This window comes from Malaclemys terrapin, chromosome 3 (assembly GCF_027887155.1).
Source record: "Malaclemys terrapin pileata isolate rMalTer1 chromosome 3, rMalTer1.hap1, whole genome shotgun sequence".
Taxonomy (NCBI): Eukaryota; Metazoa; Chordata; order Testudines; family Emydidae; genus Malaclemys; species Malaclemys terrapin.
Genome location: NC_071507.1, coordinates 161,084,326 through 161,101,468, shown reverse-complemented (window position 1 = coordinate 161,101,468; position 17,143 = coordinate 161,084,326). Strand labels below are relative to the sequence as shown.

The following is a 17,143-nucleotide window of genomic DNA, read 5'->3' as shown; positions in this document are numbered from 1 at the left end:
ATAATACAATCAGTTAACATAACTTCCCAACACTTATATATGTGTAATGTATATTAATACTTTGTGCAAAATACCCATTAATATGGTGTATACTACCGCCTAACATATGTGTGTTGGCTCACATGGTATTTTTTAAATTCTGTTTTTAGAATTTTACCAGCTAAGGTCCCAATCCTGCAAACACCTACGTATGTGAACATTCCACTGAAGCCAAGAGGATTACTCATTTGCATAAAATTAAACATACATACATGTCTGCAGGATTGGGGCCTAATTTTTAAAAAGCCTCTCAGAGTTGTGATCAAATATAACTATGAATGAAAAAAGGATGAAAAAACCACAATGTAGATGTAAGTGAGACACAATTATTTGATGCAATAAAACTGGAACAATGTTAGTATTTTATGTAGCTTTTACCATTTGAATTTCTGCAATTAAATTATTACAATAAATATTAAATATTGTATTAAAAGAGCAGGCATATCCTTACCATCCTCAAATGACTGAATTCATAATTAGAAAACAGCTATGCCATCATTTGTATCAATGCAAAAATATCTTTTGTTTCTTTTAATTGAATGATTACAAACTGAAAAAAAGCTGATGAGGTGAGACATCTCCTCCACATATGTCCAGGGTCTCGTCTGTGGTTAGTGTATGTGCAGTACAGGGAAAAACTGGAAAATGGCACACATGCTTTTCTGCAAGAAAAACAGAACTTCCAGGAGAAATTCAAATGGTTCTACCACAGAAACCCTGATTTGTTGTTCTGGAGACTTTTGTTCACATGCTGGAGCATAAATATTGATAACTTCAAAGACCCAGCCAAGGACAAACCTGAATGGATAGCATCTATCAATAACGGTTGTAAACACTTCGAGAAAGATCCACATAATTTTCAGTTTTGAAATGTGTGCTGAGTGAATTGTTGCTCCCGCAGTGTAACGTGGATCATATAGGTGTGGTAGTAAGTACAAAACATCTTTAGACAAATTCAAGGAACTTGGTAAAAGGAAATTGAAAAAAAGGGCTAAGCATCATGCCATGTCTTCAGTGGCAGCCTACACATTTCTATACAACATCTGTTTACAATCTTGTTCCTCGCAGATTGGACTATACAGCCACAAGAAAACATACAAGAGGCTGTGACAGCGTCATAATATGATGGACAGCTATTAAGCTCATATACTGTAAATATTATTTAAGGCATCAAACATGGATCTTGTTCATCCAAGTTTCTTTATGAGAACTATACAATACCTGTTTAACTATCAGTTTTTAAAGTAAATATTATTTATACAACTAACAGTAGTGATTAAGGTATATGTTAGCTATTACATTTTAATATATAGTTAAACAGTAAAAATACAGGACATATGGCATAAGGAGATGATATATTGCTTCAACTACTTAGTTTAAATGAATGTGTACAATATCAGAAGCAGATAATTAATGGACAAATATATAAGCACTTAAGATATTGAAAGACACAAAACCAGAGCACACAATAGTCCCAAGTCTATTCTCAGACACACAGCTGCAATCCCTATTGAATCCAATGGAACTTGTGCATGTGTCAATGAGGAGAGAATTGGGTCCTAGAGGTCATAGGTAAAGAAAGGCCTAAAACTATCATAACACAGCAACCCAGTCTTTACTTTCAGAGGGATAATGCAAATTATAGTAACAGGAAATTTGCTTATTGTCAGATTACCATATGATGTGCTTATACCCTAGAGTCCTTTGCATACAAAACTTCCGTAATAGTAGGATACTACATTGTTGTTTGTCCTTCGAGTGTGAAGATGACCATGACATCATTGGTTGATTTGGCTTCTGTGAACACGAGTCACTGATCAGGCCAATTTAAGCTTTGAACTGTCTGTGGCACACTGAACAAGAGATGTTGCTATGGGTTACTTGAACAACAGTGGACATGCTGCTGTTGCGAGCTATACGCTGATGGCACTTCTGCTCACCTCAGCAGTTCTCCTCTACTCATAGACTGTAGCTCCAGTATGGATGAGGCTTCACCAGGTAAAACGATGATGAGCAAGATCTTTCCCAAAACTCTGGGTCAATGTTGAAACACCCCAAGGATAACTTGAGGGAGTCCCTGAAACGTTTCTTCTGGCCTTCCAGAGAGTGCTTTAGCTCCTTTAGCTTGCCATAAAAGATCTTCTTTGGCAGTTACTCATCTGACATTCTGGTGACATAGCCTGCATGTCTCATCTGTGATTTCATCAACAGAGTATGGATGCTTCGAATGTCTACCAGTATGAGAACCTAAGTATCTGGAACCTTGTCTTGCCATCTTATTCTCATCAGTTTCCTCAGACAGCCCATGTGAAAGTGATTCCATAATATTAGGATACTACATATCGTATATGAAAACCACTCTGAATTATATATATATGTACACACACACACAGTTCTTTTCATTTTTTTCTAAAACAGTTAATTAAATAGTGTTAATATTTGCAAGCAGAAAAATATGTTGCTAGGTTGCTGGTTTGTTATCAATACAAAATGGCTTTGTACCAGGTACTTTGTCCTTTCCAGAGTTACTGTACAGGGAGGATAGAGAGAAAATTAATCCAGAAAGTTAACAAAAGTTACATGCTGTTTTTTGCAAGTTGAGGTATAATCACATTAGAGATTTACTAAACTTAGGGTGACTAGATGTCCCTATTTTGGGGTCTTTTTCTTATATAGGCTCCTATTACCCCCAACCCCTGTCCCAATTTTTTACATTTGCTGTCTGGTCACCCTAATTAAACTTAATAGTTTATCAATTTGCTTTTTAGCACTTTTAAAGTACTGACACATTTATCAATTAAAATGATGCTATGGGGCTTGTTAAAATGTATACCTCTAAGAACAGTTCCTTTAAAGGTGTCACAGGGTGGCTGGCGCCCTGTGATTGAAATAGGTCCAGTGCCCCTGTCATAAACATACAGCTAAGGGTAGCATAAAATCCCTCCTTTACCTGTAAAGGGTTAAAAAGCTCAAGTAACCTGGTTGGCACCTGACCAAAAGGACCAATGAGGGGAGAAGATACTTTCAAATCTGTGGGGGAAGGTCAGGAGCAGCTCGAGGCACCAGCACAGCAAGCGCATGCCTGGGGTGGCAAGCCACGGGGGGAGGGGGGCGGTATGCCAGTCGCCGTGAGGGCGGCAGTCAGGCGGCCCTTGGCGGCATGCCCACGGGAGGTCCACCAGTCCTGTGGTTTCGGCGGCGGGTACACCGAAGCCGCAGGACCAGCAGATCACCCGCAGAAACGCCGCCGAATCCGCATGACCGCAGATCGCCCACAGGCATATTGCCGAAGGCTGCCTGACTGCCGTGCTTGGGGCGGCAAAAAACATAGAGCTGCCCCTGGGGAAGGTTTTTGTTTTGTGTTCCTTTGTTCTTTCTGGGTCAGCGAGGAACCAGGGCAGGGAAAATACAGCTCCCTAAGTCATATCTGAACTAAGCATCTAATATTACAGAAATAGTAAGTAATAGCAAGGAAATCGTTTGTTTTAGCTTGTGAATTTTCCCTGTGCTAAGAGGGAGGTTTATCCCTGGTTTTGTAACTTTAAAGTTTTGTCTAGAGGGGAAATCCTCTGTGTTTTGAATCTTTTTGTTACCCTGTTATCTTCCATCCTGATTTTACAGAGGTGATTCTTTTATCTTTTTTTAAAAATAAACTTCTTTTAAGAACCTGATTGTTTGTCAGTGTCCTAAAGACCCAGGGGGTTTGATCTGTGCTTACTTTGTAACCAAATGGTTAGGATATTATTCTCAAGCCTCCCCAGGAAAGGGGATGTAGTGGTTTGGGGGGATATTTTGGGGGAGGTAGGGCTCCAAGCGGCCCTCCCTGAATGTTTGTTTAAATCACTTTGTGGTGACAATGATACCAAGGGCAAGGAAGGAATTTGTGCCTTGGGGAAGTTTTAAACCTAAGCTGGTAGAAATAAGCTTAGGGTTTTTTTCATGCGGGTCCCCACATCTGTACCCCAGAGTTCATAGTGGGAAGGGAATCCTGACAGCCCCTCTGTCAGAGCAGGTGCTCTCAGTTGAGACAATTAAGGGGGCGTTGCTGCACCTGCTCTATAAGGGGTCAGAGGGAGTTCAGTGAGGATAGGAAGGGGACTGTCCGGACGGGGGTCTTCTGAAGTGAGGGAACTGTAGGGAGAAAGGGTCTCCTGCAGTGGTCCCTGAGGAAGAAACAGTGCCTCAGAAAGGCGTTGTGCTCAGCTGGGTGGAAAATTCTTTTGGGTTTGTTTTGGGGATCTTTGTTGTGTTAATAAAATAAATAAACAACCCAAAGAAGGGTTGTGATTGGAAGGAAGACTGGGTGGAGTTTATTTAACAAATCTTGAAGATAGGGAAAACAGAAGCAGGGTACTGCAGAGGTACCCTGTCACAAGGGGGCACTTGGGCGCTGGCCACTCTGTTACACTAGGATATTAAAAATGGTACTGCACTGTGGTTTAAGTAAACTGATTTTTCAAAAGAATAAAGTATACAATAAGTATTTGGAGGTTGCACTAGATGACCTCTTGCAGTCCCTTTGAGCCCTACATTTCTGTGGTGCTATACATTATATTTGTAATCAGTATGTGTGGTTCTTACAACTTATGACATTAATTTATAACATCATAATTCATTATACTTCTTTGCTTACATATCCAGTGGAGTGCCAATTCTCACAACAGCCCTGGGCTTGAGATTACTTTAAATATATAAATTCTAACTAAATCCTTTTATTTTGATGAATAATTTTCAGTTTGGGAATGTGTTCTGGTGTTTCTCTCATAATGTAAAGTAGACCATGTAGTAGGGTTACCATGCATCCGGGTTTTCCCGGACGTGACCTCTATTTCGGTCCTCTGATCTCTGTCCGTGTGGATTTTTGAAATATGAGCACATGTCCGTGATTTTTCCTGGCTTGTCCCTTTCCCAACATTGGTTCTGGAAGAACTGCAATTCCTGGCGTGCCTTAGTAGGGACGTGTGTGTTTGCTGGGCTGCCAGAGAGCAGTGGCTGCTGGGCAAGCGCCCAGCTCTGAAGGCTGCACCACCGCCAGCAGCAGTGCAGAAGTAAAGGTAGCACGGTATTGACTGTTGAGTCGTTGAAAGGAATCCTGCTTGTACAGTACAACTTCAAGCACACATCTTGCAGAGACTTTCATGGCTACTTGATGAACAATCAACCACTGCTGAGAAAGATATGCTTTCCAGAGAAATGTGCATTGGCACAACAGGAAGAAGTACAGCAGAAAATGACTGACTGCATATAAAAAGGTACATTAAAATTTGATTTACCTTTATTTTTGAGGCTATTACACTTGTTATTTATAAATGTTAGATATTCAAAGTAGAAAGAAACTGTACAGTAGAAACTTTACCCCTTCTTCAGCCCTGCCCTCCTCCAATGTCCTCTATTTGGGAACTTGAAATACGGTAACCCTACCATATTTGGAAGTAATTACAAAACATCTTTATTAGAATTTAAGGAAATTGTTAAAAGGAATATGTCACACTTTGAGGGAGGGGATCTTACTTACAGTTTTCAACCAGAGATGGTCCACAATATAAATATCCACTATGTATCTGAAAACCAATTGCCTTTGTGTGTATGTGTATAATCTGCTCAAGCAGTTGTATCTAAATATTCAGGTTGGGTATCTGAAACTCATACTAACTTGACAGGTACTGGATTAAATATCACCTCGTTGTGACACAGCAACTACTATTATAGAGGAGGGGGGAAAAACAGACATAGGAAGAAAGTATCAGGGGGTAGCCGTGTTAGTCTGTATCTACAAAAACAACAAGGAGTCTGGTGGCACCTTAAAGACTAACAGATTTATTTGGGCATAAGCTTTCGTGAGTAAAAACCTCACTTCTTCGGCATCCGAAGAAGTGAGGTTTTTACTCACGAAAGCTTATGCCCAAATAAATAGGAAGAAAGGATCTTTTCCACAATAAATATGGTGTGTGGTTTTCAATGCAGAATTAGCCCAGGGTAATTAGAAACCTTTGCGTGCTACTGCTAACTCGCATTGACATTTGGATTCCCTCCTCTCCCGCCCCCACACACAGAGAGAAGATATCTACCATTGTAGAATCACCTTTTCAGTTTTGTTCTTTTTTCCAAAATTGGATCAGTAAATCAAACTCTGATTGGATATCACTCTGCAGTTTGGGCCTCACCTAAAGTCACTGACTTCAGTGGGCTTTGGATCAGGCATTTAGCAGCATATCACATTCATCTTGCACTTCAGTTAAGAGAGAAAGCATTGCAAGGTCATTACTGGTTATGGATTACCCAAGGAGTCATTCAGTCAGATGGAGGGTGAAGTTCTACCTCGTAGTCAATACCTCCCGTTGGAGCAAGATTAGTGCTCATAAACACCAAAGTTTACTTTGTGTGTAAGAGTAACCACCAATGCAATAGGGTGAAACAGGAGGTCAGGACAGTAGGACTAGGAGAAGTAGAACAATTTAACAAAGCATTTTAATAAGCAGCAACAGTACACACCTAAAAGGAAATAGATAATAAAATGCCTATACTAACAATTAGTATTAACTGTCATCCTGTTTCTGTAGTTTCAATAACAATAGCTGATTTTGTAAACAAACACTTCATTCATAAATATTTACAAAATCTTAAAATTCCTACCTAAAACTCTCCTTTGCCATGATGCCTATAAAACACTTGACAACAGATAGCAAGCTGGTGTGCTGATATTGCAGCCTATCATCTAACCAATATTATCCCTGTTTCCTTGTACTCTCCCATAATAAATAATAATAATGTCTTTCTGTATCCATCTGTTTTCTCTTTTATTATACTTAGATTGTAAACAGTTTTGGGACAAGGACTATCTTTTTGTTCTGTGTTTGTACAGCACCTAGTCCTGGTCCATAACTGGGTTCTTAGGCACTACCACAATACCATTCATACTTTCACAGGTTTGTTTACAATTATTAATATATAAGATTCAAGTTCTTTGGATTTTTTTCCTTAACTTTATAGATTATACTTACAAACTGCTGACAATAACATGTAGTATTCATTGACCAGTGACAAAAATATATATATTCATTCACTGTAGAAAAGTCTCCCCTCCAATTTCCTCAGATGTGGGCAATAATGATTATCACGGGTACAGAGCTAGCTTTACCTCTGACCCCTTCTCTACTATCTCTGACTGCACCCACTCACCTCTGACTTCATGCCTTTGCCTTTCCTGGGGTGAAATGCTACAATTCTCCCACTCTTAGACCAGGTCCTGGGTTACAGTACGCAATGGATCAACTGTGTTTACTCCAACAGGTTCAACTGATTTGAATACCTGTGATTCATCCATTTGGGAGCTTGTGAACAGTGATAAATACAATGACCCAAAGCAGTCTTCTTAAAACAAGGTATAATTCAATCTTAACAGTAGGAACAAGGGATAACAAAAGAGAAACAACACATGATCTATATGCACATCTCCCTTACCTGAGGCTTAGCATCCTCCTGGAAACCTAGGAAAGCCTAGTTCTTTTAGACCCCACATGGCTGTTTGTGTCTGTCAGTTTGTTCGCCACAACTAGCTCCCAAACAACAGCCTCCCCTCTGGATATTGTAAATATTTATATTTATATTTTCATCTGTTGGTTCCCTGCATCTGAAAAACAAGCTGTGTAACTTGGCTAGAATAGCTCAGGCACTGTCTCTTAATCTCCCCCTTCCTCCCCTCCCCCCCGGTAGTGTTTACCTGGAGGTGTCTTACGTGGAGCCATTGTCTTACCTTTCTGCTTTTTTTCTCCCAACAGTCGCTAATAAACTAATTCAACATATTCATACAGTAAACATTCCTTTAAATTAGCTTATATGCAGTATTCATAAATTATTACAGAGCAGCTCCAGGACCTTTGCAAAGATGACCCTGGAATTTTTTTGGAAAAATTGAGGTTTTGGATTCTTTTTCCAAAAGAGGGGTTCCCTTCTTTATTTCATCTTCTTAAAATTCACAGTTACAATTACAAATTCACAATAGTTCACTTTTGAGTAAGTCCCATGCTGCAGCATGCCCAATGATTCCCATGATGCACTGCCTCTCATCTCCAAGACAGGATATTGTGGTAATCACAGGAGATGCAGTCTGACCAGGAAATTTAACCTATAGAGGATGCATCCGAAGAAGTGGGCTGTAGTCCACGAAAGCTTATGCTCTAATAAATTTGTTAGTCTCTAAGGTGCCACAAGTACTCCTGTTCTTCTTTTTGCGGATACAGACTAACACGGCTGCTACTCTGAAACCTATAGAGGATGGGGACAAGCAGCAATTCCGAGAATATTTTTGTTTTGCCCCAAATATTTTTGTATTTGAATTTTCACTTAAGCATTGAAATTTGTGATGGAAAATTTTGACAAAAACATTTTTTCCATTTTCTTCAACGTTTTCAATAGAATAGCTGTGTGCTAATTGGGCCGCATGCATCCCACAGGCCGGGGGTTGAGAACCGCTCGTTTAGACATAACAAATCCTAAATCTTGGCATGGGGTTAGACTAGATGACTGGTGCGATCCTTTCTAATCCTATGGATCTAGGATCTGCATCTGTGAAGCTTCAGTGGTGTGTGGAGCAATTGTGGAAACATCGCCATGGATTCTGAGTTTGGTAGAATAATAGTGGGGAACAGAAAGTCTGTGCAGGCCACAAAGTGAAATTTTCCCTAAAGAGAATGGGACAGAGCCAGAGAACTAAGCAAAAGGGAAACATCTATGGCTACACTAGAGAGCTTGTTACATCCTGCAGCGACACCAACAGCTAAGAGCTCAGGACAGGTTCTGACTTCGGATGCACGTCTTACCTTATTCGGTGCACCTCTGGGCTAGGTTAATACACCTCACGGAGCAGGGTAGTCTGATGCACCTGCCCACTCACATTGTGATGTCTATGCTGTACACACCTAGGCGACGAGGCTGTCAGGTGGGTGTCTGCGCTCGCTGGGAGAGCAGATCCCCGCCCACGTGCCTCACGGAGCTGGCAGCGCCCGCCCAGCAGGGAGGCAGGATGCTCCCAGCCGCGGCTTGGCACCTGTAACACGTGTAACACGTTATGAAAGGAAAAGTCCCAGCAGCAGTGAAGAGGGCCGGGCCGGGCCGGGCCGGGCCCGGGGGAGGCTGCTTGGAGCCCTAGCTGCGAGTGGCTGACAGCGCCGCGTCGCGGTTCCCGCATGCCATCCCTGCTGAGAACCACACTGACAGCCGCCGCTCCGGCGTGGGGATGCGCTGGGAACTACAACTCCCAGCGGGCAGCGCGGGTCTCCGCTGCCCGGAGTTCGGAGGAAGCGGAGCGCGCGCTGGCCGACGCTCACGCGGAGGCGCTGCCTGCTGGGGTGTATGGGCCGCTTGGGAGCCGAGGCGCGCGCGGGCTGGCAGCTAAGGGAGCTGATGCGTCCGGCGGCGGGGCGGACCCTGACAGCGCTACGGTTCCGTGGTGAGCCTCGGTTTAAGGGGCCTGTGATCTCTCTATGAGCTTTGGCTGCTGCAAAGTCCCCTGTGGTTGTAGCACAGCAGCCACTGGCCTCCCCGTGTCTGTGCTGCTCAGCTGTGGGCAGGGCCTGGTGGTCAGCAGCCAAGTGCATCCGTAGCATTACGGTGAGAGGGTCCGTCCGGCATTATGAACTCTCGGGCAGTTTCTTAGCAACCTGCCCTTGTCACTAGTTTGGGGTCTCTTTAACTGGCAGCTAGGGCAGTGAAAGGCTCATGCTTTTCTTTGCCACTGCTGCTCCTCTCCCCTTCTTCCCTCTGCTTATTCTCTCATTAAGCATGTTAGCTGCTTTGATGAAACTGGAATGGAACTATTGATGCCTTGTTATTTTGTGTCACATCGTATTGTTTCCTCTGTCCCCCCAGACTAATACGTTCTTGCAGGTAAGAGAATGTTAAATACAAACTCAACTATAGCTGTCTAATACTGCAGTGCGCTGGCTAATCTGTACCTCTGTTCTGTTAGTATCAAAGCTGCTCACCTATGTGACCCAGGCCTCTACTGCTAAAAGCGTATAGAGAAATTTTCCTTTAGCTCAACTGGTCAGGTCCTGTATTTTTGGAGGAAGAGCAACTATCCAAGTTAATCACTGTTGCCATAAAGTTCACAATCTCTGTGGTCATACTGACAAACATGAAGTTCCTAGTAGCTTTCAACTTGTTATAACTTGGGTCTTGTAGGATGCATCGATACTATAAAATTTGATACCTGTATTGTAGCAAGGATGCAATTGCACTGATGCTGTTGCTAGTAGAGATAGAGCTCTGTCTTCTGTACCACCGTGTTATGAAAACATGACTGAGCGAGTTTTCATAACATGGTAGTAGAAATGCCTGAGCCCTGTCTGTAATAGAGCTTACAGCATTGCTATCACTGGGAATACAGGTACCAGTAACTTTTTCTTGTGTAGAAAAGGCCATATTTTACACAGTTCTCGGAAGATGCAGATATTAATAGTCACTGAGTTCAAATTTTAGTTCAAAGAATGTCTTTTCTCCTGTTCACTTGCTGCTTTCTATTTTTGTTGTTTATCTTTAATTACCACTTAACAATGTGAAGTGTTCGTTTTTGTTTTGGGATACAGATTGGATGGGGGGGGAGAGCTATTCAAAATGGTATAGAACTGCATGGTTATGCATTGAGGAAAATGAAGTCAATGATGAAGCATATTTTGGTTTATTTTTGTCCAGATAATGGAGTCTCTCAGCTCTGCTAAGGCTCGTAAGTGTGAATCAGCAATGCAGGATGAAAGTGAAGATGACATTGAGTTTATCTGTGTAAGTAGAGGTTGGCTCAATAACTATAGATACTTTTGCTAGTTAAATATATAAAATGTTTTAAGGTTTGAATATGCAATGTTGATGATCTCTACTATATGTTAAATAAAATATTGGTGTCATTTTAAAAACTCAAATTTTCAAAGCAGAAGAAAATAGTTTAGTTTTCACTTTAAAAAAGTAGCTTAATTCTCAACCTGAGCTGACATGCCTGTGTCAAGAGAATCTGTATTGAAAAGGGGTTTGGATTTGAGGCCCTAGTCCTACAATGACATCGGTCTGGGTGAGCAGGGGTGACTTCAGTGGGCTCTGCTGAGACACAATGAGCCTTTGCACACCTCATTACAGGTTGGGGCCCTAATGAATTACGCATCTCAGCTAGAGCTGAATAGGAGAGTCGCAGAACAAAGCTAGTTTTTGTCAGACACGCATATGGATAGACTGTGGGTCATATTCTGATACCCTTAATACAGTAGAATGGCATATTACTGCAAGAGTAATCCACTGAAGTCAATGAGACTACTTGTGAAGTAAGGTGTGCAGCTCATTGTGTAATGGCACCAGAATCTCCCCCGTGTTACCTGATAGAAATAAGAGAGACAAATAGGAATAGAAGCCTAATAGCAGTTTAGTTAGGATGTGGAGTACTATTTAACCCATACAGTGCAGAATGGATTATAGAATGCTGTTGTGTGGCTTCTGACTCTGAATCCTTCCTGTGACATCAGATTTTGTACAGGGGCCCAACTGTGCCACAATAACTGGTTTTCTGTATATAAAAGGCAGGACCCGTATTAGGGGGTAGCAAGCAGGGCAGTTGACTGGGACTCCATGCTACAGGGGGCCCTGCAAAGCTACATTGCTCAGGCTTTGGCTTTAGCCCCGGGTGGTGGAGCTCAGGGCCCTGGGCTTCAACCCCATACAGTGGGGTGGTGGCTTTCTGCCCTGGGCCCAAGTGAGTCTAATGCTGGCCCTGCTTGGCAGACCCCCTGAAACCTGCATGCGGCCCCCTAGGAGGCCCCGGACCCGTGGTTGAGAACCACTGATGTAGTTTGTGTGTGCATATTACTTAAGGCTGTCAGAGCCTGACTACAACTTTAAGAAACATGCATTGCTAAAGTTATGAGGAAAGTGGGACATGTATAATACTACATGGCAGTGGGCCTCAATCCTTTGTCAATGAAGCAATGCTATGATGGAAGGAAATATGGAAGAATGGAGGGACAACTTTCCTTTACAGGAGAACAACTTATGACCAGTCTTGCGTGCACACAATAAGGAAATAGAGTACAGATTTGGGTATGCAGTAGATTCAAGGACTGTGTGAGGAAACTCTAAGTAAAATAGTAATCCCCACAACATTATAAAATAGATAGTGTAGATCAGCGGTTCTCAACCTCCCCATTTTTGAGGTTGCCAGGGTTGACTTAGACTTGCTGGGGTCCGGGACCAAAGCCTAAGCCTGAACCTTACTGCCTGGGCCCAAAGCCAAAGCCCGAGGACTTCAGCCTGGGGTGGTGGGGCTCAGATTACAGGCTCCCTGCCTGGGGCTGCAGCCCTTGGGGTTTGGCCTCTTTCCTCCCCCCCCACCACTGCCTGGGGTGGTGGGGCTTGGGCTTTGGCCCCCCCTACCTGGTGGGGCAGCAGGGCTCAGGTGAGCTTGGGTTTTGATCCCCCCCGGGGGTTGTAATTTTTGTTGTCAGAAGGGGGTCGCAGTGCAATGAAGTTTGAGAACCCCTGGTGTAGATTTTAATGAGTCTGCTCTTTAGTGACCCTTGTCCTCACTTGTTTGAGGACAAGCGTCACTAAAGAGCAGACTCATTAAAATCTGTGCACCCAGTAATGATGTTTGGTACTGAAGGAAGCTGTAACTCGGAGCAGACAGGCAGGGACTGAGGTACCACACTAGGTGTCTTCTGTAGAGAGTGAACATTCTTTTTTGCCTGTGCTGTTACCCCTTGCCAGCTTTAGAAGTCCCAGAAAGGGTAATGGTTGTGGGGAGCCTTGAGTCCCAACAGCTTGGTGGGAAGATTGGATAGTGTCCATGGATTTTAGTTCAGTTTGATCTTAAAGTACAAGGGGTTTGGTGCTGCAACTGATAAACACAGCAACAGATGAGGCATGTGAAACCTGGACAACTGCTAAAGTGAGAGGGTCTCTCTGTCATCACTTCCCCTTTTCCTCCTTATTAGTTAGGGTTGCCAACTTTCTAATCCCTGAAAACTGAACAGCCCTGCCCCGCTCCTTTCCCTGAGGCCACACCCCCTACTCTGCCTCTTCCTCTGAGGCCCTGTTGCTCACTCTCCATCCCCGCCTCTGTTGCTCGCTCCCCCATTCCCCCGGAACTCACCTGCTGTCTGCAGAGCAGGGCTGGGAGGAGCTGATGCAAAACCTCCCCACCAGTCCAACTGGGACATGGCAGTGGTCAGTCTCCAGAACAAGGGGCTGGGGTGAGGAAATTGGAGCACAGCGGGCGGGCGGGGTGGTCCCTGGAGCAAGGGACTGGGGTGGGGAAATCGGGGCACAGCAGGGTGGGGTTGAGAAATGAGGGCACAGCAGGTGGGGGTCTGTCCCTGGAGCGAGAGGCTGGGGTGGGGAAATCAGGGCACAGTGGGGCGGAGGGGGGCATCAGTCCCTGGAGCAGGGAGTGGGGAAATTAGGGCACAGCGGCGTGTATGTGAGGATTGGTCCCTGGAGCAAGGGGTCGGGTGGGGAAATTGGGGCACAGAGGGGCGGCGGGGGGCAGGTGGTGGAGACAGGTTACACACACTCACACACACGTCCTGGGTGGCATTGGTACGTACTTTGGAGCCCTGTCTGGGAGCCAGGCATTTCTCTCTGTCAGGCTGGGGGTGTGGGAAGAGCAGCAGCTGCTAAGCAGAGGTGCTCCTCCAGGCTCCAGCAGCAGCTGCTGCTGCTCTTCCTGGCCACCTCCCCCCCTAGTGGCAGAGGCCAGTTACTGACACTGCCAGTTTCCCTTTTCAACTGGACATTCCAGTCAAAAACCAGATACCTGGGAATTAGTGCAACACCTTTCTTCCTGCCTTTCTCCCAGAGAGGGCAAGCGCTATTAGCTGTGAGAAAAGCATTTACTTTCCCTTTACACAAAAGTGATGGATCAAAGACTTTAACCTGGGCCCACTCTCCAGCAACGGGCCCAGGTTTCACATACCTAATCTGCATTTGTGCTCACCCTCTCCTGCTTGAGCATTTACAAGCTGATAAATAAAAAGTCCTCTGCCCCCAATTTATGTATTGTTCTTTTCTTTCTAAAATAGGCTATCTGCTTGGTAAGCAGGCGTTGAGCTGTCTGCAGGTGCTTCTTTCTCCTGCTCCAGTCACCATCAGTAGGTGTTCAGGCAAACCTTGTTCTCTATCAGGAAATGACGGACAGCTTAACAAACTCCGAACTTGATCTAAAAACTAAATAGTCAATTGGAAAATAAGTTTAAAAAAAACCCCAAAACCCCATTTGGGGTTAATTTTAAAAGGACTGTAGAATATGAAAAATAGGGGTGGTGACAGCAGTCCTTTTAAAATATAGCATGTTATCCTGTATTTTCATTGGACTTGACTTAGATTGGCTGCTCATTAGAGACTTAATTTACAATGTGTAAATGTGGCGTTGACTCCTGCTGAATAAATGTAAAGTACTTTAGAAGTTGCAAGCACAGTTTCTGAAATCCTACTGTATGCATTTGTGTGGAAACTCTTCCTACTGCCCAGGGCACTGAACTAATACAAAATCATATGTACATCAGAGTGGATTGATTTAAATCAAAGCAATTTAAATCAGCAAGTAGGGAACCTCGATTTAAATAACTAATTTTTGAATCTTGTTTTTCATATGTACTTTATTTTTTTGTTTTGTTTTTGTTTCTGAAGTTTCAAAGAAACATTGAACTGGTGGAAGTCACTGGCTGAGCTCCTGGAACCAGAGTTTGTTGAAGTACAAAACGAGCCTTTAACAGCAGTAATCTCATCTGCATGTGCAGAGAGACGTTTTCTTCATTTCAGTTTGTTCAGCTAGTTCAGTTCAATGACTAATTCATTCAAAATTAAGAAACCAATTGGGAATTGAAGATGTAGGAACACTTGTTTTCCTCTTCCAAGCTATGAATAAAAAAGAGTGTGAGAATATGAGATCCACTAGTTTTAAAAATTTGAAGGACCCAAAGCAACCAGTTCAGTTATCTACAGATAATCCATCCTTTGCTTAATAAATCATTATCTTGAGCAAAACAAGTTTTGCATTTAAATGTTTAACTATTAATTTATATTGTTAATTAAATATTTAAACATTTAGTATTTTTATTTAAATAATTTTAATAATTATAGTGTGTTCAGGCTTTAGTACACATGGTAATAATTTCAAATTTAATTTTTAAATACATTATCTTTTTAAAAGTCTATTTAATTTAAATTAAAAAAATCTGATTTCAATAAAAACATCCCACTTTTATTTTTGTATTCATTGATTTTTACCCACTCTGGTATAAAAAAATTACAACCTTGCCCACTCCTCTCTTCTGGACAGTCACCAGTCTTTTGTAAATAGACCTGAATCCTGGGCCCCTGGTGCTTCTAAGCTACCCCAGGGTCTGGTAGTTACCGGTCACTGTTTCTAGCTCTGGGTGTCTCAGGTGCAATCCCAGGTGTAGACCCCATATCTGACACCCTTCTTGGGCAGTGGGACCCTGTGATCTGGCTGCCTTAGGTCTCCAAATTAGTGCCCTAGCCGCCCATAGGCCTGCAGTTGCTTAGGCATGTTCCTCCAGAGTCATCCTGGCTGTGGAAGCTCTGGTTTCTTAAACTCATCTAGCAAAGGAATTTCTTAACCAAAGACACTTTACTATTAATAAAGCATATTAGAGAGTTACTGATCTTGGAAAACAACAAAATCTTGAAGGTACACCCTTCCTTAGTCTAGTCTCATCCCTCCTGTGAATCCTGGGTTTGATCAGCGCTTTTAGACTAGGTAGCTCTTCCTTCTGTCCTGAGGCTGGCCGTCATGCATGTTGTGATGGTCTGGCCCCTTGCTCCGAGAAACACCCTTCTTTTTAAACAGTCTCTGTCCCTTTTTGCCCATGCGTTTCAGCTTGCGGAGAATCATTCAAAGTCCGTGGCTCTACAGGTAGAAAACCCACTGTTCGACTAGGGGAAAGTCATTCAACGCTGATGGCCCTTGATGGTGCTCTCATTGTAAGACCTCTCTGAGGTATCCCATGCCTTAGCATGAGTAGGATAGGGGCTACAATAGCTTTGTCACAACCAAGTTAGTTTTTTCAATGCAAACTGGATGTCTTAATCCAACATGGAAGTTACGATGCAAAGTGAAGGGCACCATTAAGGTTACAATTAAAAATGTTGTTCACGGAACAAAATGGAGTTGAAACTTTGACTTAGACATATCCCCAGTCTCTTTCACATTGTTCACTCTGCTTACAGCAAATAATGAAGTGCAGTTTGATTTGTGAAGGTTTTGTTTTGTTTTTCTTTTCAGTTGATGAAACAATTATATCTAAATTCTTGAAAAAGGAATAAAAAACTTTGGACTCCTCTTAAGGGCTTCTTGACAAAAACTATCTTTGCAAAGGGTAAACACAGTAAACAAAAAAATTACATAGCTTAATTATTCCATCTTCTAGGATCCTATCTGTTTCATCTTTGCCTTTCAGTTTAGAAGTTCTTTGAGCAAGTAGAGCCCTTGGTTTGGTGGTGATCCTGCAAGGACTTATGAACATGTTTAATTTTCTAAATACTCCTATGAAGCTCAGCTTAAAGTTGAGCTTGTGTGTCAGTCTTGGCAGGATTGTAGCCTTTGCATCTTGTGCAGCACCATGTATAATTAACATCCATGGACATTTCTATAAAATCAACTATACGACATTAAATTATGACATCGTATGATCCTATCTGAAAGAAGTTGTCTGAATTTGTACAGTGCATACTGTAACTCTTCTGTGGAGAGTTGGGTTCTCTTTCTTTCTTTCTTTGCTCACCAGTATGGTAATTGGAACTGAAGTATTGAATCTGAATGAAAACTCGGGAAGACAGAATCCATAGAATTTACACGGCGGTTTTCCAGAATCACAGGAAACTTGTGTGCTCCAGAACAAACAGTGAGATTGACATTGCTCCTCTCTTTCAAATTCCTCCTCAAGCTTCGTTAACTTAATTGAGCCATCTTGTAGTGACCTCTACTCATGTCTTCTGAACTGGCTGATTTTTCTTCTCCAGTGAGATTTTTCAAAAGCACAGTGTGAGGCACCCAACTCTTGTTGAAAGTCAATGGGACTTGAGGTCTAACTGCCACTTGGGCCTT

At 42.8% G+C, this 17,143-nt stretch overlaps 1 protein-coding gene across 1 annotated transcript in view; it reads left to right on the top strand.

Annotated features, from left to right (window-relative positions):
- Positions 1-9,361: 9,361 nt before the first annotated feature.
- Positions 9,362-17,143, top strand: part of ZNF451 (zinc finger protein 451) — a 79,836-nt gene continuing 72,054 nt past the window's right edge. The window contains exons 1-2 of the mRNA XM_054023824.1: positions 9,362-9,487; positions 10,732-10,818. Of these exons, the coding sequence (XP_053879799.1) occupies positions 10,735-10,818 (84 nt within the window). The 5' untranslated portion in view covers positions 9,362-9,487; positions 10,732-10,734. The remainder of the gene's footprint in view (positions 9,488-10,731; positions 10,819-17,143) is intronic.